Genomic DNA, 26,748 nt, shown 5'->3' with positions numbered 1-26,748 from the left:
AATTTCTCTTCAAACCTGCCACCCCTGGGAATCAATTTGGTTATCCTCTGCCACACTCCCTCGATGGAAAGTATATATTTTCTCTGATAATGAGTCCAAAACTGCACACAGTACTCCAGGTGTGATCTTACCAAGGACCTGTAAAGCTGCATTATTACTTCTTTGCTTCATACTCAAATTCTCTTGTAATGAAAGCCAACCTACCACTTTCCTTTCCAAGTGCTGCAGTTGCATGCCTGCTTTCAGTGATGAGTGTATAAGAACACCCTTTGTGCATCAACCTTCCCCAATCTATTACCATTTAAATAATACACTATAGTTCTGTTTATCCAACCAAAGTAGCTAACCTCTCTACGATCCACGTTATATTTTGTCAGCCATACACTTATGCATTTAACTTGTCGAAATCACCTTCAAGAATCTTCATATCCTCTTCACAATCCCATCTAGCAGAAGGCTAGGTTAAGCTAGGATGTTGTTACAAATTAAAAATCACACATTAGGTTTTAGTCCAACAGGTATCTGGTGTTATGCGATTTTTAACTTTGTCCACTCAGTTAAACACCAGTTCCTCCACATCAAAGCTACAGATTGATCAACAGAGATATACAGTGGCAGACATTTAAGGAGATATTTCAACCCAGAAAATCTGCATTCCAGTGCAAAAGAAAGAGTTCAGGGGAAATACACCCCATCCACGGATAATTAAGCAAGTTAAGTACAGTATTATATTTGAAGAAAAGTTGTACAATTCTGCACATATTGGAGGCAGGTTAAAGGTTGGGTCGACCAGCAATGAATGACAAAAATAAGGCGGGAGTATTTAGAGTACAAAAGAGAGATAACTGGAAGTATACAACAGATAATTTTTCTGCTGGTATTTAAAAATTAAAAGTTCAAATAAAGTGAATACTGGGCCTCTGGACAATGATCTGGCGAATTAATAACAGAAAAAAAAAAGTGGATGAATTAAACAGATATTTGGCATTTGCCTTCATTGTGAGTCAAGAGGCGAAAAGGAGGGAGGAACTTAAAACAATTGCAATCACCAGGAAATAGAAGGCTGGCACAGCACAGAGATCCTGACTTTGTCCCAGTGTCTCGAAAAATGTGGCTGCTGAGATAATAGATGCACAGACTCTAATTTCCCAATACTCCTTAGATTCGAGATTCAGATTGGAAAGCAGTGAATGTGATTCCATCAAAGAAGGCGGCAGAAAGATGGAAAGCATGAAACTTAGCTCAACATATGTCCTATGGAAAATGCTGGAATCTATTATTAAAAGGAGGTTACAGCAGAGCATTTGGAAAATCTGAACACAATCAAGCAAAGTCAACTTGGTGTTGTGGAAGGAAAATTTTGTTTAATGAATTTACTTGAGTTGAGAAAGTAACAAGTAATGTAAATAAAGTGAAACTTCAATGGCACTACTTGCTGTCTTTTGATATCCAGAAAGTATTTGACAAGATATCACCTCAAAGGTTACCACACGGCATGGAAGATGCCTTACTATCGTGTACAGAGTGTGGGTTCGCAAACTGTGAGTACACATAAGTAAGTCTATTTTGGGTTGGCGGGACGTGTTGAGTAGAATACCACAGAGTCCATTGCTTGGTCTTTAACAATTTACATCAATGACTTGAATAAAGGGATTGAATCCTAAATTTGCTGATGACACAAAGATTGTTCAGAAAGCAAGTTGTATGAAGGACACAAGTAGTATATAGATATGTTGAGTGAGTGGGCAAAGATCTGACAGGTGGAATATAATGCAGGAAAAGTGACTCACCCACTTTGGAAGAAACAGTAGAAAAGGAGTATATTATTTAAATGGAGAAAATCTGCAAAATTCTAAAGTACAGTGAGATCTGGGTTTTCGATACATGAATCACAAAGTTAGCATGCAGGTATAATACAGCAAATGACTAAGAAATCAAATGTAGGGTTATTGTTCATTACAAGGGAATGGAAAATTGGGTATTCTGTTTCAGCTTTACTGAATATTACTGAGACAACAACAGGGGTATTCTGTCGAGTTATGGGCTTGTTATTTTAAGAAAGATCCAAATATGTTCAAGCAGTTCAGTGAAAGCTCATTTAACTGATACCTGGGAAGTGCATCTTCAACTGAGAGGTTAGATAGGCTGGGCCTAAACCCACTGGTGTTTAGAAGATTGAAAGGTGATCTTCTTGAACCAAATCAGTCTTATCTGAGGGCATGTTGATACAATGCCTTCCATTGTAGGATAGATGAGAAATAGAGGACACATTTAAAAAATAAGGGAGTTGTACATTTAAGGCAGAGAAGAGGAGAATTTTCTTTCTATTGGAGTATTAAGCTTCTTTGAAACTTTCTTCGCCAGGAAGTGGTGATGGCAAGGCCACTGAATATTTCTCAAGGTAGAGGTAGACAAGGTTCTTGACTAACGATACTCAAACAGTATCAAAGTTAGGCTGCAAAGTGATGTTGAGGCCACAATCTTAATAAATGAGAGAGCTGGCTTGAAAAGACCAATGACCTACTCCTCATCCTAATTCACATGCTTGCAATTTTCTACAAGTTAATGTAGCAAATCTAGCAACATAATCCATCTTGTGCTACCATCACTTGGTTTAAGTGATCCACTTTTAGTGTTTTTCTCTGTAGAGTAGGATCATATTCTAATGGATCCAAATACCACAGCTGAAATCCATACACAAACTAGGAGGAAAAGCCTCTCAAGAATATGAGAAGTTAGGCAGACGGTCAGTATCCTTATACAGTGCCTTTATTTCCAACGTTGAATAAACCCTAGTCCAGACAGTTTCAGTGAAGAACCTGACACTTATTCTGTGAAAATGAGTAGCCGCAATAAAAAAAATCTACTAACAGATCTAAACATAGCTCAGACATCAAATGCTTCTTGAAACCATGGAGACTTCTAAATAGCAGGGTATTACAGCCTTTAACGCATCATGTTCAGTGACAACTTAAGACAGGCAGGTAAGTTCAAGACAGCAACCTCTTCATGTAACTTTCCTTCTTTGTATTTTGGCAGCAGTTGGAGGGGAGGAGCAACATCGACGACCAGCGGCCCAACGGGAAGGTAATTTTTAAATAGAAAAACTTACCTCTGGAGTTTCAGGTATATATTTTGGCAACAGCTTTATAAAAGATCTTAAAGTAAAGGAACACTTAGGAGGCAGTGATCATAACATGGTAGAGTTTAGAGAATGTTATCTACCTGGACTGCCAAAAGGCCTTTGATAATGTGCCTCAAGGGAGGCTACTGAATATGGTGGGGGCTCATGGTGTTTGAGGTGAGCCGTATGGATTGAGGATTGGCTGTCTGACAGAAGGCAGGGAGTTGGGATAAAAGGTTCTTTTCCAAAATGGCAGCTGGTGACAAGTGATGTCCCACATGGTTCAGTGTTGGGGTCGCAGCTGTTCACTTTTTATATTAATGATCTGGATGAAGGGACTGGGGCATTCTGGCAAAGCTCGCTGATGATATGAAGTTAGGCAGACAGGCAGGTAGTTCTGAGGAGGTGGTGAGGCTGCAAAAAGATTCGGACAGATTAGGAGAGTGGTCCAAGAAATGGCTGATAAATTCAATGTGAGCAAATGCGAAGTCTTGCACTTTGAGAAAAAGAACACAGGCACGGACTATTTTCAAAATGGTGAGAAAATCCTTACAGCCAAAGTACAAAGGGATCTGGGAGTGCTAGTTCAGGACTCTAAAGGTTGACTTGCAGGTTGAGTTTGTGATTAAGAAAGCAAATATAATGTTGTCATTTATCTCAAGACGGTTGGAATGTAAAAGCAGTGATGTGCTATTGAGACTTTATAAAGCTCTGTTTAGGCCCCATTTAAAATACGGTGTCCAGTTTTGGGCTCCACACCTCAGAAAGGACATACTGGCACTGGAACGTGTCCAGCGGAGATTCACCTGGATGATCCCTGGAATGGTAGGCCTAACATACGATGAATGGCTGAAGATCCCGGGACTGTATTCATTAGAGTTTAGAAGCTTGAGGGGAGATCTAATAGAAACTTGCAAGATAATGAATGGATGTTGGAAATTAGTTTCCGTCAGATGGGGATACAAGGACTCATGGGCATAGCCTTAGAATTAGAGGGGGTCAATTTAAAACTGAAATGAGGAGACATTTCTTCAGCCAGAGTGTGGTGGGCTTGTGGAATTCACTGTCACGGAGTGCAGTGAAGGCTGGAACGTTAAATGTCTTCAGGCAGATATTGATAAATCCTTAATCTCACAAGGAATTAAGGGATACGGGGAGAGTGCAGGTAAGTGGCATTGAAATGCCCATCAGCCATGATTGAATGGCGGAGTGGACTTGATGGGCCGAATGGCCTTACACTTCCACTCCTGTGTCTTATGGTCTTAACTAAGCTTCGACTTTTGCAATTTCAAATAACCCATTCATGGTTTTAATCAAGAACCTTCTGGTTGGCAACATTTCAACTAACCTCTTTACTTGGAGGTAACCGCTTTCTTAACAGTCCTAAAACTGTCTACCTTTCTCAAGAGCAACTATTTTACACTCCAGCTTCAGCAAAGACTTCTGTAGAATGCCCAAACTAAAATCATAATGTTTTTTTCCAAACTTTAAGCATTTCTCCTAAGCTCAAACGAACAGTTCCAGTATTGTCTATCTGAAAGCTATGTACATTAAACTATTTACTTTGTTCATTCGTAAATTCACTCAAAGTAAACAAATCTCCATTAATCTCAAGGAAGTCTCTTGAATACGGTGTTTTGAAACAAAACCACAATGGCTACAGAGGTGCTTACAAATTAATCATTAAACATCTTCAGACACACACAAAACTCATATTGCACTAGTTCAAAATTCAACAATCAAAAAGTAAATGATATTAAAATATATAAATGCACATCTCAAATTTTGCATTATAAAAGCCAATCCACTATCCACAAGGAACTAGCCAGATGTGTGGCATACCCAATTGCCTGAATTTATGCAGCTCCAAAAGGCACACAAAGTTTTACAGCATTTTAAACAAGTCAACTTGTTTGTCATCCTATTAACATTCATTTTCTCTATAATGGACAAAGCATGTGCGACCATTTTTAAAAAAATGTACTGCCTAAGGCCTGTTTGTCAGCACCTTCCAAACCCAAACCATCTACCACCTGGAAGAGTCATTAGAGCAGACATGTGAGAACACAACCACCAGCAAATTCCTTTTCAAGTCTCACACAATCTGATTTGGACATATAAGTGCGGTTCATATACAGTTGCTGCATTAGTATCCTGGAACCCCTTACTTAACAGTGCTGAGTATATCTGAATCACATGGAGTATGGTAGTTCAAAGTGACAACTCACTACCACCTCCCCACGAGTAAATAGGCACAGGCAATATATGCTGGCTTGTAAACAAGCTCACGTCTCATGAATGAGATGAAACTTTAATTTACATCTGTTGGAATAAGATACCATAATTGTAAAACTATTCTTTTCATGGTCAGACACAGTTTGTTCTGTACTACCGAAAGACCACACCATTAAATTTATTTACTCCCAAATATTCTAACCCTAACTTTTTCAGCAATCTGTAGCACAGGGAGTGGTCAAGTACAAAATTACAATTCATGCCAATGCAATCATTTCAATACCAAGCCTCAGTGTGGATTCTAAGTTCACAACTGGGGAGGAATAAGCAGATCTGACAGCAATTTCCATAATTTTCAACAGAACTACATACTTGTGAATTGTGGAAATTGCTGTCGGATTTACTTCGCAATAATTCTGAGCATCAACTACCTTACCGTTATAATTACTGCAAAATATATGCCTTTTTTAGAAATTAGAATAGTGTCCTCAGAATTATATAAATATGTATGTAAGCTAGCTCACTGACCTTGAAGGTTTGTTTTCAGACGTTTTGTCACCATACTAGGTAACATCATCAGTGAGAGTCTCCAGTAAAGCACTGGTCCTGCCTCTCTAATTATAGATTTTGGTTCTTAACGTGGGTGATGTCATTTCTGGTTCTTTTTCTTTTCCCTGTTTTCAAGGGAAGGTAGATAGGACACCAAAAGACACGACCCACTATCACTAATTTCTATACAGTCAAATAAGGACACCACTTTGACTGGAACAACACACACATCCTCAGACAGGTGAAACAAAGACACGCACGAGAACTCTTAGAGGCATGGCATTCTAACCAGAACTCCATCAATAAACATATTGACTTAGATCCTATCTACCTTCCCTTGAAAAGAAGAAAGAAAACAGAAATTGCATCACCCCACCTTAAGAAACCAAGTCCCATTAATAGAGAGGTAGGACATACGCCCAGCGTTTTACCGGAGACACTCACTGATGATGTCACTTAGTATGGTGACGAAATGTCTGAAAACAAACCTTCAAGCTCAGCGAGGTAACTTATCAACCTGTGCTATAAATCTTCTCAAAAATCACTATTATATATCACTACAGCACCTTGTAGAAACAAAATGTCTGTGGAATGATCAGACATTCACTAATCAATTTTTATTTTGAAAAAAATAATTCGTGGAGTGCATTCAACTATTTGCCCAGTTTACCCATGTTGAAACAAGAAAATGACAGCAACACAGTAAGTCAAATCTGTGGAGCAAGTAGGCAAATTTACATTTCAAATATAACCTTCATCCAGAACTGAAAATAAAAGACAGTTCTGCAGTGACCAAATCAGGTAAAAAAGGGCTAATATTTATATTAAATAGGCAAACCCATAAAGCAATCAAAAGAAGAATTATGGAATATAAGTAATGCAAACAGCTAAGGAACAGGATAGTCTGGAGGAATTGATATATTGAAAATTTGCAGATAGATTATGAAATTAAAAGATATTTGAAAATGGGATATTAAAAATGAAAATAATTGAGTGTTTAAGCACCATCTGGCAAAATAGATCAGTTAACATTTTGTATAGTGTTTTAAGAATTTGTTTTACGATTCTTATGAAAGTTGTTTCTTTTCCCAGATGCTTCTTGATCTGCTCAGTGGGTTCAGCATTTTATGATTGCACTTCAGATTTCCGACATTTGTATTTTTTTCACTTGTAGCCATATTTTCAAGTAATACTATGAGAGCAATGCAAAACAACAGAATTGAAAGTTGCCGAAGGGAAAGTAAGACATTGTTCCTCAAACCCGAATTTGGTTTCACTAAAATGACAATAATATTGAATAAAGTCATTGACATTGTTGGATAAGTCAATGAGCACAGCCACAGGTGACCAGGATTCTACTTACAAAAAGAACAAAACGCATTAATCTCTGCCAATTTCTGTAAAGTGAAGGGGATCTTGCCAGGAACAACAGAGACAGCACAAACACACTGCCATAGATATAAATGCTGTGAAAGAAACTCAGCGAGAGTGGACCTGACTGTGACAACCTCACTACTTCTAACACCGACATGGGAATGATAATAACTTCAGAGGCGCACTGAAGTATAATCAGTACCTCAGCAAATAGGGACATCATTTCACCAATTCATAAATGGGGGATTTCAAAAGAAGAGCAGTTTCATCAAGAGCAATGATTTCACAGAATCATTATTTTACCAACAATTACCAATAAGGTCTCTAAAAAACATACCTTTGGTGCTATTAGAGAGTTTAACCCTTTTCCGTTTGCCAACACCTTGACTTCCATCTTGCTCCTCCTGAAAAATGAAGAAATGTATATTCGAGGAAAATGTAACACACCAGCCTATAATACCAAGAGTTATTGCAAATTACTTTTTGAAGAAAAGTAGAATAAGAGAAGTAGAAAAGAGAAAAGTAGAATAAGTAGACATTTCTGTCTATAAAATTGCAATATTTCAGATTACTCTATCCTAGTTTTGATTGAAAACAAAGATCCTGAGGCATCACTTAATGATCAGGGAGTTCTGTCAATATCTTGGGCAATATCCCTCCTTCAACCAACAACACCTAAAACAGATTAAGTGGAGACAGCCAAACATTTGCTACAATTGGGACTTTCGTCTACTGGCTACATAACAGGACACTGTACTTAAAAATTAATTGAGTCAGTGTAAATTACTCTGGAACTTCATAAATAAATGAAAGGTACTATGCTACTCATCATAAGATTTCTTGCTTGACACAGATGTGTTTTCAGTTTAAATTATCACACTGATATCGATTTTATATCACCTTCACGTGCAACAGGCACCAATATATTGTAATGCACTGAAATGCAAACTTTTTTGTGTAACTCACTTGAAATTAGAGTACTATTGGAAGTTAAAAGACCATCATATTAATTATTACTGGGGTGAAGTCAACAACAGGTTATTTCCTAAACAACTCCTGATAAAAGCTCATCTTACCCTGAAACATCTATTCACCAAAAGATGCTACCTAATCAGATCTGTATTTCCAGCATTTTTAGTTTTTATTTTAAGACTTCCAGCATTCATTATTTAACTTTTGTTAAAATTATTTTGCCTTTTCAAAAGTTATGATGAATTTGGATTGAATGAATGAATTTCCTTGTTTATAATTATTTTAAATTTGAAGCCAAATAGAAACTCTTTAGACACAATTTCTATATAACGCAGAGGTTGAACCCCTCTGCTGATTGAAAGTAAAACACCCAAAAAAGCTCACCTCACCTCAATGTGCTAAAAGTAAGAGTGAGTGACAGAAACCCCCCGATTTCCACTGTTTAAAGAGAAAAATAACAATTTATTTTCCTAACTCTAACAGTAAACACTAAACAAAATCTATTAACAAACATGAGTCCCCTTTTTCTTAACTATTTACTCAATTCTTAACCAACTCTTCAAAACTGCTGCTCCAATAACACAGTTATTAAATACTACATTAAGTTCATCTCTCAAAGTCCATAAAGTCTCTTTTGTCTTCCTTACAGTCTTCCAAATCAGTTATTTTCTTCTGTCCTTCAGATTCTGATTTCTCCCAGAGTCGTCGTCTTACTTTTTACTACTTTTATTGGAAAAGGTACCTTTGATAGATAGTGCCTTCTGAGGTATCTTTGACAGCAAGATGTTTATTTCTTTGAATGGCAGTTGCACTGATCAATTTTCAAACTGCCCTCATTTTTATACCTCATGCCCCCCAACATTGTTTCCTGTCATTGGTCCGTTGTTGTCAATACAATAAATTCAAACTTAATTGGGTTTTGGAATTTTGGGCATAATTTAAATTAATTGGCTAAACTTGAATTGTCGTCAAAACAGCAACCAAAACTCATATCCATTTAACAGCCAATTGTCACATATATCTATTTTGGAACAGCCCATCTCTGAGTTGTTCTGTATACTGGCAGCTTTCGCTGTACTTTAAATTCAGAAAAGCACTTTCTACCTTAAAGTGGCCATACGCTCTTTCACCTTCACAAGAAGTGGACATAAAATTATACATTAAGAAAATGAAAATCCAACAAGTGTCATACTAATGGTTCATGGAGAGCTTTACTTAAAGTGAAATATATTTCATTTCTCAGATTATCTTGCGGCTGAAGATTACCAACTAAATTCCCACACAAGAGTCAGATCCTTAACATAAAAGGTAGATGTATTATGTACACTAACTTGAATTTAAAGATAGGTCCCCCAAGGTAAAACTTTAGCAAGTGAACTTCATTAATTCTACAGTATTTAGATTTAAACTACCTCATCAGAAGAGTCCATCTGTCCTGTTCCTGCTGTTGCACCTTTAAAATAAAAGGAAATTATTTCTTGAATTGAAGAAAACAGCAATCCATTTTAGCATGAAAAATATCTGTACATAATTATTTAATGACTTCAGAGGACATCAATCTTTAATAAACTGGAAACATACATTATTAACACATATGCTTATAAATGAGCTGAAGACAGGTGAGCCAGAAGTATTCTTCCCAACAAGAGCGGAAAGAATTGGTTAGTGCAGGTTCTACATCACAAATCATATATATATATATATATATATGGATCAATTTAACTCCGTTAGCAGGAATGTTGTCTCTAGACCGGATTCCTCTGGGTACAAGTTCCATTTAGGGACTTCAGCACTGATTAAAAGACTGATATTTTAATGCAGTACTGAAGGAACTATATATTAAATATAATGACATGTTAAAATTAGGTATGGTCTGGCTGTTCAACTGAACATCAAGGAAGGGTTTCAGAAAATCTTCCCCATGTCCATGTCTACATTCCGACATTTGAAACAGAAAATTATATATTCTGCATAAAAAAGATGTACACATATAAATAAAGAGATGTAGGCCTGCTGCAAAATTAAGCCAGAACAAGCCCAAGAATTTCATGCTGACAGTGGCTTTTAAATTGGTTACCACCAGGTTTCATCATAAATCAGTTTGGGCTTTAAAAAAATCATTCTGCTTTGTGTGTGTCGGGTTGGGGTGGGGGGATGGTATTCTTAGAAAAGCAATTAAGTGGTAGTTTGGCTCACCAACCTCGACACCAGTGAAGCCAGTTGCCAACTCACAGACACCTCCTCCTCCTGACCCCTTGACCACGACCTCACCTCCCATCACCAAACCATCATTTCCCAAACCATGCACAACCCCATCACCTCAAGGGATCTCCCATCCACAGCCTCCAACCTCATAGTCCCAGAACCCCACACTGCCCGGTTCTAGGTTCATACAATCAAAGAGATGTACGGCACAGAAACAGACCCTTCGGTCCAAATCGTCCACACCAACCAGATATCCTAACCTAATAGTCCCACCTGCCAGCACTTGGCCCATAACCCTCTAAACCTTTCCTATTAATATACCTATCCAGATGCCTGTTAAATGTTGTAATTGTACCAGTCTCCACCAGTTCCTTTGACAGCTCATTCTATACACACACACACACAACCTTCTGCGTCAAAAAGTTGCCCCTTGGGTACCTTTTATATCTTTCCCCTCTCACCCTAAACCTATGCCCTCTAGTTCTCCACTCCCTCATCGCATGGAAAAGACCTTGTCTGTTTATCCCATCCACGCCCCTCATAATTTTCTAAACCTCTACAAGGTCACCCCTCAGCTTCCGATGCTCCAGGGGAAACAGCCTCTTCCTATAGTTCAAATCCTCCAACCCTGGCAACATCCTTGTAATCTTTTCTGAACCCTTTCAAGTTTCACAACATCCTTCTGCGAATGTGTATCGGGCATAAGCAGGCAGGGAAAGAGTTAAGTTCTAAGTTTGTTGAAACGAGAAATTCAGTTAAGCATGACCCAGATAAGAACTTACAGCTAACAATGGGGTGCTGGAGGCAAGGGTAATGGGTTAAAAAGGTGGAAAAGCAGTCATTATGTAGAACCATTTAAAAATATTGGAAGCATTCAGTATGCAAGGTCAGCTAACAAGGGGAAAAGTATTCATTGTATAAATCCAGTTAAGAAGGTTAAGAACATTCATTGTATAACAATGAAAGGCTTGGTCTGTGCTACTGTTATTCATCACCCAATTAATATGTATGCTGCCTTATCCGGATGCTGCTCCCTGTAAAATGACTATATAGTTCATTGAGAAACTGCTGTTCGAGAGAAGACCGTGAACTCATGTCCCTGTGCACATGGGCGATTGTTCTCTCTACCTCCAGGGACCGGAATAAAAATGAATGAGGTGAAACTATACTATGCCACTGAGCATCTTACTTCGACTGAGGGGGGAACGGGATGACACTTCAGATTGGAAGGAGACCAGAATTGCATGCAATATTCCAGAAGTGGCCTAACCAATGTCCTGTACAGCCACAACATGACCTTCTAACTCCTATACACAATGCTTTGACCAATGAAGGAAAGCATACCAAATGCCACCTTCACTATCCCATTCACCTGCAATTCAGCAACAGTCACCAGGACCTTACCATTAAGTAGGAGTCCTGCTAAGATTTGCATTTTCAAAATCCAGCACTCGCATTTATCTAAATGAAACACCATCTGCCCTGCCTCAGTACATTGGCCCATCTGATCACGATCACGTTGCATGGTGAGGTACCTTCTTCGCTGTCTGCTACACCTCCAATTTTGATGTCATCTGCAAACTTACGAACTATACCTCCTATATTCATATCCAAATCATTTATATAAATGACATGTGGAGTTTGCACATTCTCTCCGTGTCTGTGTGGGTTTCCTCCAGGTGCTCCGGTTTCCTCCCACAGTCCAAAAATGTGCAGGTCAGGTGAACTAGCCATGCTAAATTGCCCGTAGTGTTAGGTGAAGGGATAAATATAGGGGAATGGGTCTGGGTGGGTTGCAGTTCGGAGGGTCAGTGTGGACTTCTTGGGCCAAAGGGCATGTTTCCACACTGTAAGTACTCTAATCTAATCTAAATCTAATCTAATCTAGTGGACTCAGCACCAATCCTTGTGGCACTCCACTGGTCACGGGCCTTCAGTCTTGAAAGCAACCCTCCACCATCACCCTCTGTCTTCTACCTTCAAGTCAGTTCTGTATCCAAGTGGCTAGTTCTCCCTGTAATCCATAAGACTTAACCCTGCTGTGCAGTTTATCAAGAGGAACCTTGTTGAACACCTTACTCAAGTCCATATAGATCACGTCCACCACTCTGCCCTCAGCAATCCTCTTTGTTTCTTCTTCAAAAAACTCAAATCAAGTTTGTGAGACATGATTTCCCATGCGCAAATCCATCCCTAATCAGTCCTTACTTTTCCAAATACACGTGCATCCTGTCCCTCAGGTTCCCTCCAACAACTTGCCACCATCGATGTCAGGCTCACAGTTCCCTGGCTTTTCCTTCCCACTTTTCTTAAATAGTAGCACCAACTTCTTATCCAAAATCTACATACCGGACTGCCCCAGTCGACCCATCGTCTCAGTCTGCTCCACTGAACCTGGCTCTTCACATCTTGACATCGTCCTCTCCCCCTTGATCCAGCGACTCCCCACATACATTAGGCACACTACTCATGCTCCTCACCTCTTCCAAGACTATGGGTTGCCCAGCCCCTAACACCCCATCTTCACCATGGACATTCACTCCCTGTACGTGTCCATCCTCCATGGCGAAGGCCTCCAAGTCAAAACATTTCTTCCTCTCCCGTCAACCGAACCATTGCCCCTCCACCAACACACCGGGCTGAACTGGTGCCCCACCCTCAACAACTTCTCTTTCAAATCCTCCCACTTCCTTCAGTCCAAAGGCATGGGCACTGCATGGGCTCCAGCTATGCCTGCCTCTTCATCAGACACATGGAACAGTCCATCTTCCATAGTTATACTGGCACCATTCCCCATCTTTTAGTCCACTACATTGACTATTGCAGCGGCACCACCCCATGCTCCCATGAGGAGATTCAACAGTTCATTATCTTCACGAACACCTTCCATCCTGACCCCAAGTTCGGACATCTCCCTCCCCTTCCTCAACCTCTCAATCTCCATCTCCATCTCCATCTCCATCTCCATCTCCATCTCCGGCGACCAACTCAACTAAGACATCTACTTCAAAGTGACCAACTCCCACAGCTACCTGGACTACACCTCCTCCCACTACTCTTTCTATAAAATACTTCCACCTCCACCGTATTTGCCCCAAAGAGAGGAATTCCACTCCAGAATATCCCAGACAGCCTCCTATTTCAAGGCCCGTAATTTTCCCTCCCATGCGATCAACAATGCCCTTCAGCTCATCTTCTTCACTTCCCACACCTCCATCCTTGAACCCCATCCTTCCAACTGCAACAAGAATAGAATGCCCCGGTCCTCACCTTCCACCCCACCAATCTCCAGGTACAGAGCATCATCCTCCACGATTTCCGCCACCTACAGCCAGACCCCACTACCAGAGACATACTTCCCTATCAGCATTCTACAGAGACCATTCACTCCGCGACTCCCTCATTACATCCAAAATGCCCACCCCTCAACCAACCTACCCTCAACTCACGGCACCTTCCCTTGCCACCGAAAGAGGTGTAAAACCTGTGCCCACACCTCCACCTCACCACCTTCCACATCCAACATAGATTTTCCTGCGCATCCCAACACCTCGTCGACTGGATCCATTACTATTGATGTGGTCTCCTCTACATTGGGGAGACAGGAAGCCAACTTGCAGAACGTTTCAGAGAACATTTCTGGGACACACGCACTAAACAATCCCAGCGCTCTGTGGCCAACCACTTCAACTCCCTGTCCGTCAAAAACATGCAAGCCCAGGGCCTCCTCCCCCGCCAAATCCAAGTCACCCAACGCCTGAAGGAAGAACACCTCATCTTCTGCCTTGGGACCCTCCAACCACATGGCAAAAATGTCAATTTCACCAGTTTCCTCATCTCCCCTCCCCCCAACTCATCCCAGATCCAACCCTTCAACTCGGCACCGCCCTCTTGAACTGTCCTACCTGGGCAAGTCAGATCCCAGGTCAAAATCTAGCCTGATAGATCATACTTGTTTCTAAAAATGCAGGAGTGTCTCATTGAAACAGAAATACATTTTATTGATTTGGTTTTAACAATTAAAAAGAAGTTTGTTATGGAAACTAATTAAAACCATTTACAAAAAACACAAAGTAACACATAAACCCATTAATTCCAATAGCACCCCATTACTGTATTAAAATACCAAAATGGATTCCCTTCTCTGTCGAACATAAAAGATTTAAACTTAACTGCGTGTTCAAGTCCCAGTCATCAGAATCTGATAGTATCTTCATACAACTGAATTTAGACATTCTTGGTTTCAAGTAACCCCTTCAGAGTTTTAACCAAATACTTCTAATCTGGAACTTTTCAATGAAATCCTTACACTGAAATAATCTATTTTTTAAACAGTTCTAAACTAACCTCCCTTTTTAATAGCAATTGTGTCACATATCCAGCTGCAGCCAAAACTTCTGCAAAGAGTCGAAGGGTCTGTTTCCGTGCTGTACATCTCTATGACTCTGAGTAAAACTAAAAATCTTTTCCAAAACTATGGTTATTTCCATAAGACAAAGTAAAATCAACTCATTGACCTTGTAAACGGAAAGCCTAATGCATAACTATTTACCTTCTTTACTTTGAAAAGTACTCCAAATATAAACAAATGCCAATTGCCCTCCAAGATATATGTGTTTTAAAATAAATCACTATTGCTACAGAAATACCTAAAAGTAAGGCATTAAACAACTTCAAAAGATACAGATCAAAGCCCGTATGCCCCAGCTCAAATCCAAACTGTAAAATATATGCTGGAAAACCTCAGCAGGTCTGGCAGCATCAGTGGAGAGAAATAAGAGTTAATGTTTCAGGTCCAGTGATCCTTCTTCAGAACTGGACCCAAAACATCAACTGATTTCTTTCTATACATGCAACCAGACTTGCTGAGTTTTTCCAGTAATTTTTGCTTTTGTTTCTGATTTCCAGCATCCACAATTCTTTTGGTATTTTTCTAAAACATATGCTATTATAATATAAATAAATCAAACACCTAACATTACATGGGAATAGCAACTTAACAGGTTATGCAGCATCCATGTAGAGAGAATGTAATAGCATGTCTGATCAGTTAACTTGGTTTCTTTCTCAATTCAGATGCTGCCTAACAGGAAGAGATTTTGTTTTCTTCTTTTGATCATTCCCAGCACTTTCTGCTTATATTTCAGCCACACCTCTTTGAGATAGTGGAATATCAAAAATTTATTTAGCAAGAAAGTTGAAGACAGAAATTCCTCATTGTATTTACAATTCTGAAATAAGGGAACTTTGATTTTCAAAAACTATTCTTTGACTGACTGGCCTGCAGTTTTTTTTAAATCAACCTAAACAGGATGCACTACTCGAGCCTGACTGGCCAGTAACTGACTGGCTTGTTCCTGATGAAGGGCTTTTGCCCGAAACCGCAATTTTCCTGCTCCTCGGATGCTGCCTGACCTGCTGTGCTTTTCCAGCCTCACACTCTTGACTCTAATTCCAGCATCTGCAGTACTCACTTTTGCCTGGCCAATAACATTAATGACAGTAATCTGCAAAACTTGATGCTAATTCACCCATCAATGACTCATGTACTTTGGAGAAACATCGTCAAAGGTTATGTTAGCCAATGGAAGTATGTAGGCATTTCTTACAAGAAATAGAGGACACATTTTTAGTAATCACAATATTACAAATTTATGTTATCGTTTGTGTAAAGGATAGCCAAACAAAGGTGTTACTTACCCAAAATAGTTACATTGCTTGCTCCTGCCATTTGATCTAACACAGATGTCACAGAGCGTTCCTCAGAAGAAACTAGACCAGAGCCTTTTAATGCGGTCAGATATTTTTCATAGTTCTTCTTTGTATAGGCCTTTTCTCCAGTGCCTTCAGAGGAAATAAAATATTCGTTGGTCAAAACATTATTGTAAAAAAAAAAGTGTCAAAACACTAGACTAAGTAACAACATTCAATACTGTATTAATAAAATGAATCTCATCCACCATACATCAAACAAGTCCAGCGGTTTCATTCATAAAGGATTCCAGCTGTTACTCAAATGTCACAACATAAATCAGAAGAAAAATAAGCTTTCGATTGTAATGTCCATCTTCCACATAAACTAATCCGAATCCCATAAGCCTATACATTTTATTCTCCTTTCTTCAAACACCCAGTTAATCATAGCACTGTCTCTCCTGCATATACCCTACACAGGGTACAGACAGTGGTCAAGGTATACGGCATAATACCAGTTCTGATGAAAGTAAGTACAAGAGCTTGCAGGCCATGTTACAGTTATATAGGACTTTGGAAATGTGATGACCAGAACTGTACACAACATTCCAAATGTGGCTGAACCAAAGGGCATGGATGCTTTGAAGAGGGTGCACAGGAGTTCACCAGACGTTGCCTGGTATGAAGGACACTGGCGATGAAGAGAGGTCGAGTAGATTAGGATTATTTTCATTAGAAAGGCGGAGGTTGAGGGGGGACCTGATTGAGGTCTACAAAATCATGAGTGGTATAGACAGGTTGGTTAAGAAGATGATTTTTCCCAGAGTGGGGGACACAATTACGAGCAGTCAAGAGATAAGTTTAAGGAAGATATGCGCAGAAAGTTCTTACCGCAGAGGGTGGTGGGTGCCAGCGGAGTGGGCACAATAGTGTCATTTAAAATGTATCTAGACAGATACGTGAATGGGCCGAGAGCAGAGGGATACAGATCCTTAGAAAATAGGTTTAAATCGAGGATCTGAATCAGCGTAGGCTCGGAAGGCCAAAGGGCCTGTTCCTGCGCTGTAATTTTCTTTGGTCTTTGTTCTTGTTCAATCAGCAGCTTGGTTCCTGTATACCTCATTATATTAAACTTTTGGTGTAAAAAAGTAAAGACTCTATCTTAAATCTCTCACACTGAATGGTGTATTTATGTTCTGTCACTGTAGACTCAAAACACATCACATTCAACAGGAACACATTCTCTTTCTGTTTGTCTTACTGCGATATTAAAGAGTGAATTTGCTTTGCTGACCTGCAAGAAACTGAATGCCCCAGGGGTAGGATGTCGTGTCTTTGTCTTATAGAGTCATACAGTCAGAGATGTACAGCACTGAAACACACCCGTCAGTCCAACTCGTCCATGCCGACCAGATATCCCAACCCAATCTAGTACCACGTGGCAGCAGCTGGCCCATATCCCTCCAAACCCCTCCTATTCATATACCCATCCACATGCCTCTTAAATGTTGCAATTGCACCAGCCTCCACCACTTCCTCTAGCAGCTCATTCCAAACAGTTACCACCCTCTGCACGGAAAGGCTGTCCCTAAGGTCTCTTTTATATCTTTCCTCTCTCATCCTAAACCTATGCCCTCTAGTTCTGGACTCCCCACCCCAGAGAAAATGCTTTGTCTATTTATCCTGTCCATGCCCCACATGATTTTATAAACCTCTGTAAGGTTACCCCTCAGCCTCTGATGCTCCAGGGAAAACAGCCCTCACCTATTCAATCTCTCCCTATAGCTCAAATCATCCAATCCTGGCAACATCCTTGTAAATCTTCTCTGAACCCTTAAGGCAGCAACCAGAATTGCACGCAATATTCCAACAGTGGCCTAACCAATGTGCTGTACAGTCGCAACATGACCTCCCAACTCCTGTACTCAGTACTCTGACTAATAAAGTGAGAGGTTAACATTCCCATCCCTTGCCATTCAGAGATGATTTACATTTTCATTCCCTATTCAGAAATCAATAAGAACATTACAGTTGGAAGTTGACTACACTCCTATAATCATAAAAAAATACAAGTCACACCAGATCTGGCCATTAAGGGATAATATGCATTACATTGGTAACTGCATTGTATCTTGAGTGGCATGTGACTGTGAGGGAGTGACTGAGGGTTGCCTTATAGACAATACTAACTGTGATGTAAAGATTTTGTACAAAGGAGAGACTGTTACCTTTGTTCAGACACACCCCTGGACACAACTTGCAAGCATGGCGAAGAGTATTCAGGGTTTTGCCAAAGCTTGTACTATACGGTGCTTAATAAATTTGGTTGCTTGTTCGCAGAAGTTGGTGTGTTGCAGTTGAATCAAGTGTCTAAGAACCTCAGGAAAAAGAATTTAACACTACAACTTCATAGTTTTAAATCAGTTTATCAAATCACACTATTTCCTCTGATCCAATAGACAATAGGTACAGGGGTAGGCCATTCTGCCCTTCGAGCCTGCACCACCATTCAATATGATCATGGCTGATCATCCTTAATCAGTATCCTGTTCCTGCCTTATCTCCATAACCCTTGATTCCACAATCCTTGAGTTCTATCCAACTCTTTCTTAAATGAATCCAGAGACTGGGCCTCCACTGCCCTCTGGAGCAGAGCATTCCACACAGCCACCACTCTCTGGGTGAAGAAATTGCTCCTCATCTCTGTCCTAAATGGTCTACCCCATATTTTTAAGCAGTGTCCTCTGGTTCGGCACTCACCCATCAGCGGAAACATGTTTCCTGCCTCCAGTGTGTCCAATCCTTTCATAATCTTATATGTCTCAATCAGATCCTTTCTCAGTCTTTGAAACTCAAGGGTATACAAACCCAGTCGCTCCAGTCTCCCAGTGTAAGGTAGTCCCACCATTGCAGGAATTGACCCCGTGAACCTCCGCTGCACTCCCTCAATAGCCAGAATGTCTTTCCTCAAATTTGGAGACCAGAACTGCACACAGTACTCCAGGTGTGGTCTCACCAGGGCCCTGTAAAGCTGCAGAAGAACCTCTTTGCTTCTATACTCAATCCCTCTTGTTATGAAGGCCAGCATGCTATTAGCCTTCTTCACTACCTGCTGTACCTGCATGCTTACTTCATTGACTGGTGTACAAGAACACCCAGATCTCTTTGTACTGCCCCTTTACCTAAATTGATTCCATTTAGGTAGTAATCTGCCTTCCTGTTCTTGCTACCAAAGTGGATAACCATACATTTATCCACATTAAACTGCATCTGCCATGTATCTGACGACTCACCTAACCTGTCCAGGTCACCCTGTAATCTCCTAACATCCTCCTCACATTTCACCTTGCCACCCAGCTTAGTATCATCAGCAAATTTGCTAATGTTATTACTAATACCATCTTCTATATCATTCATATATATTGTAAAAAGCTGCGGTCCAAGTACTGATCCCTGCGGTACCCCACTGGTCACTGCCTGCCATTCCGAAATGCATCCAGTGAAACAATCCAATTTTCTATTCACGTTTATTTTACCAGTCAGCAGTCCACCCACAAAAATTACCAGCCTCTTTCTCCCCAATGCTTTAAAGTCAACCACAACTTCCTGGTACTGTTGGCTGCTAACATCTTTCTTTCTCCTTAGAACTTCTTCATCCAAGATCTAGGATCAATGATAATGTTGGTAATATGATAATTTTCTGACAAATGTCACAAAACACCACCATATTAAAGACTCCACACATTATCCTGACAAATGAATGTTACTAGTATCATATAAATTAATTTTAAGCAACCTGTTCAGACATGATAGGACACAACTCTGTGTTAAGTGAAATCTGAACACAGACCTTCTGGCTCAGAGGTTGTAACACCACCACTGCTCACAAGAATCCCCCTTCTATATTTTACTAAGAACTATATGGGTCCCTGCCTCAGTATTGTGTGAGTACTAACACAAAATGGACTATACTGGTTTAAAGGCGACAGCTCAATACCATCTAGTAAAGGGACATCTAGTGATGGGCAATAAATTATGGCCCACTGACACGTGTCCAATCAACAAACGTTTTTACAACTTCACATCAGCAGAAATCCTCAGTACAAAATATTATCTCCCATTATTACTCTTACATCAGCTGATGTCAAGTTTAAATCTTGCATCCCCATTTACAGTTGAGACTAGCCATTCAAAATGTTCACTCTACAAATCACACGAACTAACTACTATTGATGTTCCAACCTACAAATCACCTATAATGTTTGCGCTGGGTACTTCTCTCACTCTTTGGTAAACTAAGCTTCGTTCAAAGGACAGAAGTAAAATTAATAATAACAATAACCCAATTAAATGTATCAAATGAATTCTTGCTTATTTATTCTAATGCTATATTTCAAGTTTTTACTTGAAAAGTAGAATTTCCTGTTGGAAATGCATAGCCTTAAAATAGCTGTAAAGGCAGCTGGAAGAAATGGAAGGATTCAGCCAATTTGTGTGTTGGGGAGGATTTACTATGTGAACTTTTGAAAAAGAAAAGCTGAAAGTTTAAAGTTAGATGTGTTTCATCTTCTATTTACTGTTAAATTCTAAGAAGGACTAGGAGGCCGGAAGTGTCTACCATCAGGAGACTTGCTAAGAAGTTGTTTACTCTACAAGCAGCAAGGTTAGACAGAGCTGTTGCCCATCCAAAATGGCCAATTATATGACAATCATTATGCCATGTGATTGGAATCAAAGTTGCAACAAATACACAAATCCCTCCCCTTTAACATCAGTAGTTTCTGCACTGAAAGCATTCACAATCATATATACAACGGTAAGTAAAACATTCCGAAGGACGTTGATTCCTGTGTGGCTGTTAGCGTACCTCAGGCATCTGTTTAATTTTCTCAATAGCCTTAACCTCTGATATAATAGATGTATTAGGAACATTAATTCATGAAAAGACAATGACCGATAAGGTTTGGAAGTTTGCAGAATGTTGTGGTATTCTCTGCTAAGGTACTAACCTGTCCTCTCGTAAATCCAGGTCTCTGTCTGGCACAGTTATTTGTGGATCTTCAATTAACATTGGCCCTGGCATATTAGTTTTGAATGCCAAAAGCTGATCTGCACGACCTCCCCACACTGCATCATCTGTATAGGGAATGTGATCAGTCCAGTCTGTTGGCTGGTATCTACTTCTCACCAGTGCTGTAATTCCTTGCTAACACTTCTTGACCTTTTTGGAAAATAGTGTGGTCCGGTTATCTCAATGGAAAATATTATTTTGTTACTCCTATCAACAATGTCTTTGTCAAGGGTAGTTTCAACAAATCAAATGCCATGCACAACTGACAATTTACCACGAGCAATGTTAGAGAACCTGTGAGTCTTCGAGGGGGTTGTGTTCTATATGTTAACAAAAATTGGAACAGTCATTTAGATATGATCTTGTTCTTGTTCCTTATCTCTAAGAAATGTTTCATTTTCTGAACAAACCTTTCTGCCAAACCTTTTATGGTTCAGTAGTTGATCAAATATTTTGAATCCCATTCTCCTTTATATAGTCTGTAAACTCTTATGACATAAAAACTGTGGATCATTATCAATGTTGCTGCAGATAATTAATCATCGCAAAGGTCTCCCCAATCTCTCAACGGTTTTCTCGAAAGATGTTATCTTCATGATGGCATCTTCAGGGCATTTAGTATGTGCATCAAATACTATGAAAAACATTTGTCCTTCCAGCATACTCAACATGGCCTTTCTGGTCATTCCCATGCATCGAACAGCACTAGCAGAAGTAGATTGTAAACCCTTGCACAAGCTACACATATTCCCATCTTGTCCCAATTTTGGAGTCACGCCCTTGACATCAAAAATCAACTTGAGACTTTCTCCTTCATTCTGACAATGCTAGTAACTTTTGTATAGTTGGTTTAACATGGGTTTCCTTACCTGTGGTGGAATGATGAACCTCATCCTGTTTCTTTGGAAAGCTCTAGCATCTGAGACACATGGCTTCAGCTCTAGACTGTTCTTGTGACCTTATCACAAAGTACCATTTCCATCATTTTTGATAGTAGTGAATCATTGAAAGTGTACTTTTTAACTTGTCCTGTTATTGGTATGTTCTCAACTGATTCAAAGCAAAAAATATCAAAGGATTGTTTGTTGTCGACTAAGTTGTCAAAGGTAATCTAGAAAGCCAATCAGCATTTCCATGCAAATTGGATTGCCATTTGTTAATTGTACAAATGAGTCGACAGCAACAGTACCCACCTCTACAGACAGCTCACTGCTAGAGAAAGTATTCCTGTGACGTTATGGGGATAAAGTGGTTTGCTTTTCAGAGAGTTGATGTAGACTTGATGGGTCAAATGGCCTCTACCTACGATGTAGGGACTCAATGAATCTATTGGCTTCTCCTCACCCTTGCATAATGTGAAAGAAATGACTGCTCCCACTCCATATGGTGATGTACTGCATGTTAATTGCAATGTAAATTTTAATCAAAATTGCACAGAGCTCCTGACTGTAATAAATTCTCTTTGGCTTGGGTTAAGGCTTTTTCACATTGATCTTCCCATTTCCAATTCTTGATCAGCTTAATAAATTGTATAATGGCTTGAGAATGGTTTCAAGATTTCCAGCTAGTCGAGCAAACAAGTTATTGATTAAAAGCAAAGAATACTCAGTACCAGATGAATAGTGACCTTAAAACCAGCTCTGATGCGTACCTATCCATCTTTCTTCATCAAAGGCATGAGACATGTAGTCCAGTCACTCACATTCACAGATTCAAGAACTCCCAACCTGATCAGCTTCTCTAATTCTACCCCGACCGTTGGTCTCATTTCCTAAGATACTGATCTAATGTGACAACATTTTGCTTAATTCTAATCCTTCATTTTCAATGACAGGTTTTCTCCACCCCCACCACCCGCTGGTGATGTACAACAACTAGCTAGTTTGCAAGCCTCCTCCAGACTAGTTCAACCCATCTATGACAACAGTCTTGTTTGAACCATCGCAACCACTAGGATCCTTTTCTCCCCAGACACACAATTCTGGGACAACACTGTCACTCCTCTATGGAATACCTTCGATCATAAGGCTTCACCCTTCTTGCCATCTGTCCCTCTTTATCTACCAGCTCTGTGGTCTTTTCTGGCCATAGCAAGTTAAACGTGGTTCTCAGCTGGCAGTTAATTGTTAAGGACGCTGAAAACTGGGTCGTCACAAGTAGTACGTTCCTTTATGTGCTGAGGAACTCATTGATTCGCCATCCATTAGCCACCCCTCCGTCCTTATGAAGGCTTTCAGGTCTGCTCTGAGGTATGTACAGATCTTCCCAGCTGGTCATTTGTTGCAGTGCAATAGGGACCAATTTCACATGTCTGATTCCATGATTTCCCAGGTACTCTTCAAATTCTTGCACCACAATCTATGAACCACTATTACTAACAACTTGTTTGGCGTTCACAAACCTGGTAATATTTGATCTAGTCAGTCTCTTGTTGTTTCCACAAATACAGACTTCATGGCCGTCACCTCAGGCCACATGGAGTGAGCGTCCACGAACACTAGTAGCACTTGTCCCACAATCAGACCCACAAAATTGACATGAATTCATTGCCAGTGTTTGAGGCCATTCCAATGGGTGACGGGTCATAACGGCAGCACCTTTCTTACTAATGCACAGGATTTGCATGATCTCACTTTTTCCTCAATCTGGAAGACCACATTCAACCACCAAATGGAGGAATGGTGAAGTGGAGGATTGGATAACTGCCAATGAGACACCCCCATTCAAAAAGGAAATAGGCCAAAAGCAGGCAACTGACCAACCCAAGTTGGAAAACGTGGTGCTGGAAAAACACAGCAGGCCAGGCAGCATCCGAGGATGCTGCCTGGCCTACTGTGTTTTTCCAGCACCACATTTTTCAACTTGGGTTGGTCAGTTGCCTGCTACTCCAGCATCTGCAATCCTCACTTTCTCCTAACTGACCAACCTAAACCTATTGTTGGAAAAATATTGGAATCAATTATGAAGGAAGTAAAGCAGTACATTTGGAAAACCACAACTTAATCAAACAGTGTCAGCATGGCTTCATGAAAGAAAAACTGTGACTGACTAATTTAGTAGAGTTTCTGGAGGAAGTCTCGATCAGAGTACACAAAGGGGAACCAGTAAAAGAGGTTGTATTCCGTCCTCCAGAAGGCATTCAACAAGGTACCTCAGAAAAGCAACAAGTCATAAGATAAGGGCCCAGAGTGTTACAGATAGTATATTAGCGTGGATAGAGAACTAGCTAATGACAGGAAACAGCAAGTGGGAATAAACAGTTCTTTATCCAATTGGCAACCTGTAACCAGTAGGGTTCCACAGGGAAATTGCTGGGACTGCAACTGTTTACAATATATATTAAAGGAACGAAGCAAATGTACTGGAGCTGAATGTGCAAATGACAAAAATAAATGGAAAGGCAAGTTGCAAGAGGGATACAAATAGTTTAAAGAGATATTGATAGGTTAAGTAAGTGGGCAAAAAGTTGGCAGATGGAGTATAATGTGGGAAAATGTGGGATTATTCATTTTAGAAGAAATAAAAGAACAAAGTATTATTTAAATGGAGAAAAACTGCAGAAAGCTGCAACACAAAAGGGACTTAGGAGTTACTTGTATATGAAACCCAAAGCAAGCACACAGGTGCAGCAGGTATTCAGGAAGCAGAATAGGATATTTGCCCTTATTTCAGGAGGGTCAGAATATATAAGTAGGGAATCTTACTGCAACTGGATAAGACGCTGGTGAGACCACACAGAGTACTGTAAGCAGTTATAGTCCCCTTAATAAAGGAAAGATAGCATTTCATTAGATGCAGCTGAGACAAGGATGATCCCAAGTATGGAGAAATTGTCTTATTAGCAAAGGTCGAACAGGTTGGGGCTCTACTCACTCGAGTTTAAAAGAATGAGAGGTGATCTCATTGAAATACACAGGATTCTTAATGGGTTTGATGGGGCCCAATGCTAAGAGAATGTCTCAAAATAAAGAAGTGCCAATTTAAAACTGGGTTGAGAACAAAATTTCTTCTCTCAAAAGGTTGAGTGTCTTTAGAACTCCTTGCCAGAGACATGTGGCAACAGAATTCCTTGTGTGTACTTCAGCCTTGATCAATAGAGGAAATCAAGGGCTATTTGGGCGGCGGGGGGGGGAGCAAGAAAGCAGAGGTGAGGAATGTCGGATCAACCATGATCATAGTGAATGGAGGAACAGGTTTGTGGGATCAAATAACCTACTCCTGTTCCTATTTCTTATGACTTTAGATCTGCTTCAATTTTGTTAGATAGAAAAAAAATAGAATCTGTGTAGGAGGTCCAACTTTCTATATTTTCATCATATGATCTTACAACACCGAAATTTCCTGCCTTTTTTTTTTGAGACATGGGCAGGGCCTCTATAACACTATGTATGACAAAAATCTTAATATGACTTTGCTTCATCCCTTTTAAACCAAGCTGCTTCTGAGGCTGCCTGTTTCTTTCCAAGTCTAGACTCCTCGCTCAAAGCATTTCCTTCCATGTAGGTTAACTTGTTTCTCAGGAGTTCGTTTGGAGCACATGGTGAATTTCTTCCATATTTCAGAATGCAATGAATAGGGTACCCTTTGTTGTCCAGTACTTTGAGAGCTGAGAAACTACACCATGTTCTTCGCAGCCTGCAACACATTATCGATGAGGATGAGCACCTCACCAAGACCTTCCCTGTGCCTCCACCTCTTGCCTTTAAACACCCACCAAACCTTAAAATAGATCATTGTTTGCAAACTGCCCACTCTTCAAGACAACATCGGACCACAACACCACAAAACCCTGTCATGTCAACTGCTGCAAGACATGTAAGAGGGTTGACATGAATACACCGATGCACGTGGGGACATTACCCACCATGTACGCGCAGGTACTTGTGACTCGGCCAATGTTGTTCATCTCATATGCTGCAGGCAAGGATGTCCTGAGGCATGATATATTGGCGAGAACAAGCAAACGCTACAATAATGGACGAATGGACACCACACAACAATCATCAGGCAGGGATGTTCCCTCCCAGTCGGGGAACACTTCAGCGGTGCGGGACATTCGACTGCGGACCTTCGGATGACCATCCTCCAAGGCAGACTTTGGACAGGCAGTAACCCGAAGTGGCCAAGCAGAGGTTGATAGCCAAGTTTGGTACCCATGAGGATGGCTTCAACCAGGACTCTGGGTTCATGTCATACTACAGGTGACCCCACTGTATTACACACTCTCTCTCATACTCACAGACCCTCACTCATGCGTGTGCGCGTGCACGCACACACACACGTACACACACACACGTACACACTCAGGCTTTTACGCCATCACACTTACTTTATCAAGCTTTCACACATGCAAACACACTCTCACATGCACAGTCACCCACAGTCTCTCCTGCATGCGCATACAAGCAGAATTATATTTACAGATACGTTCTACTTTGCTCAAAAAACACATAACCTACAATCAATTCATGTAATATTCTATAAATCCCGCTTTAGAAATAGAACCAATCTGACTCAAGGTTGG

At 40.3% G+C, this 26,748-nt stretch overlaps 1 protein-coding gene across 4 annotated transcripts in view; it reads right to left on the bottom strand.

Annotated features, from left to right (window-relative positions):
• ubr3 (ubiquitin protein ligase E3 component n-recognin 3) overlaps positions 1 to 26,748 on the bottom strand; it is a 356,926-nt gene that overhangs the window by 272,205 nt on the left and 57,973 nt on the right. For all 4 annotated transcript variants that reach the window (XR_011961687.1, XM_072579281.1, XM_072579282.1 and 1 more), the window contains exons 4-6: positions 16,160 to 16,303; positions 9,667 to 9,707; positions 7,620 to 7,686 (exon numbers count right to left, since the gene is read on the bottom strand). Coding sequence is in view for 3 of the 4 variants with exons in the window: in XM_072579281.1 (XP_072435382.1) it covers positions 7,620 to 7,686; positions 9,667 to 9,707; positions 16,160 to 16,303 (252 nt within the window). In the remaining variant the exon portion in view is untranslated. The remainder of the gene's footprint in view (positions 1 to 7,619; positions 7,687 to 9,666; positions 9,708 to 16,159; positions 16,304 to 26,748) is intronic.

The sequence above is a fragment of the Chiloscyllium punctatum genome, chromosome 10 (assembly GCF_047496795.1).
Source record: "Chiloscyllium punctatum isolate Juve2018m chromosome 10, sChiPun1.3, whole genome shotgun sequence".
In the NCBI taxonomy this organism is placed as follows: Eukaryota; Metazoa; Chordata; class Chondrichthyes; order Orectolobiformes; family Hemiscylliidae; genus Chiloscyllium; species Chiloscyllium punctatum.
Note: the sequence above shows the minus strand (reverse complement) of the source record. Positions and strands in the feature narration are given on the sequence as shown.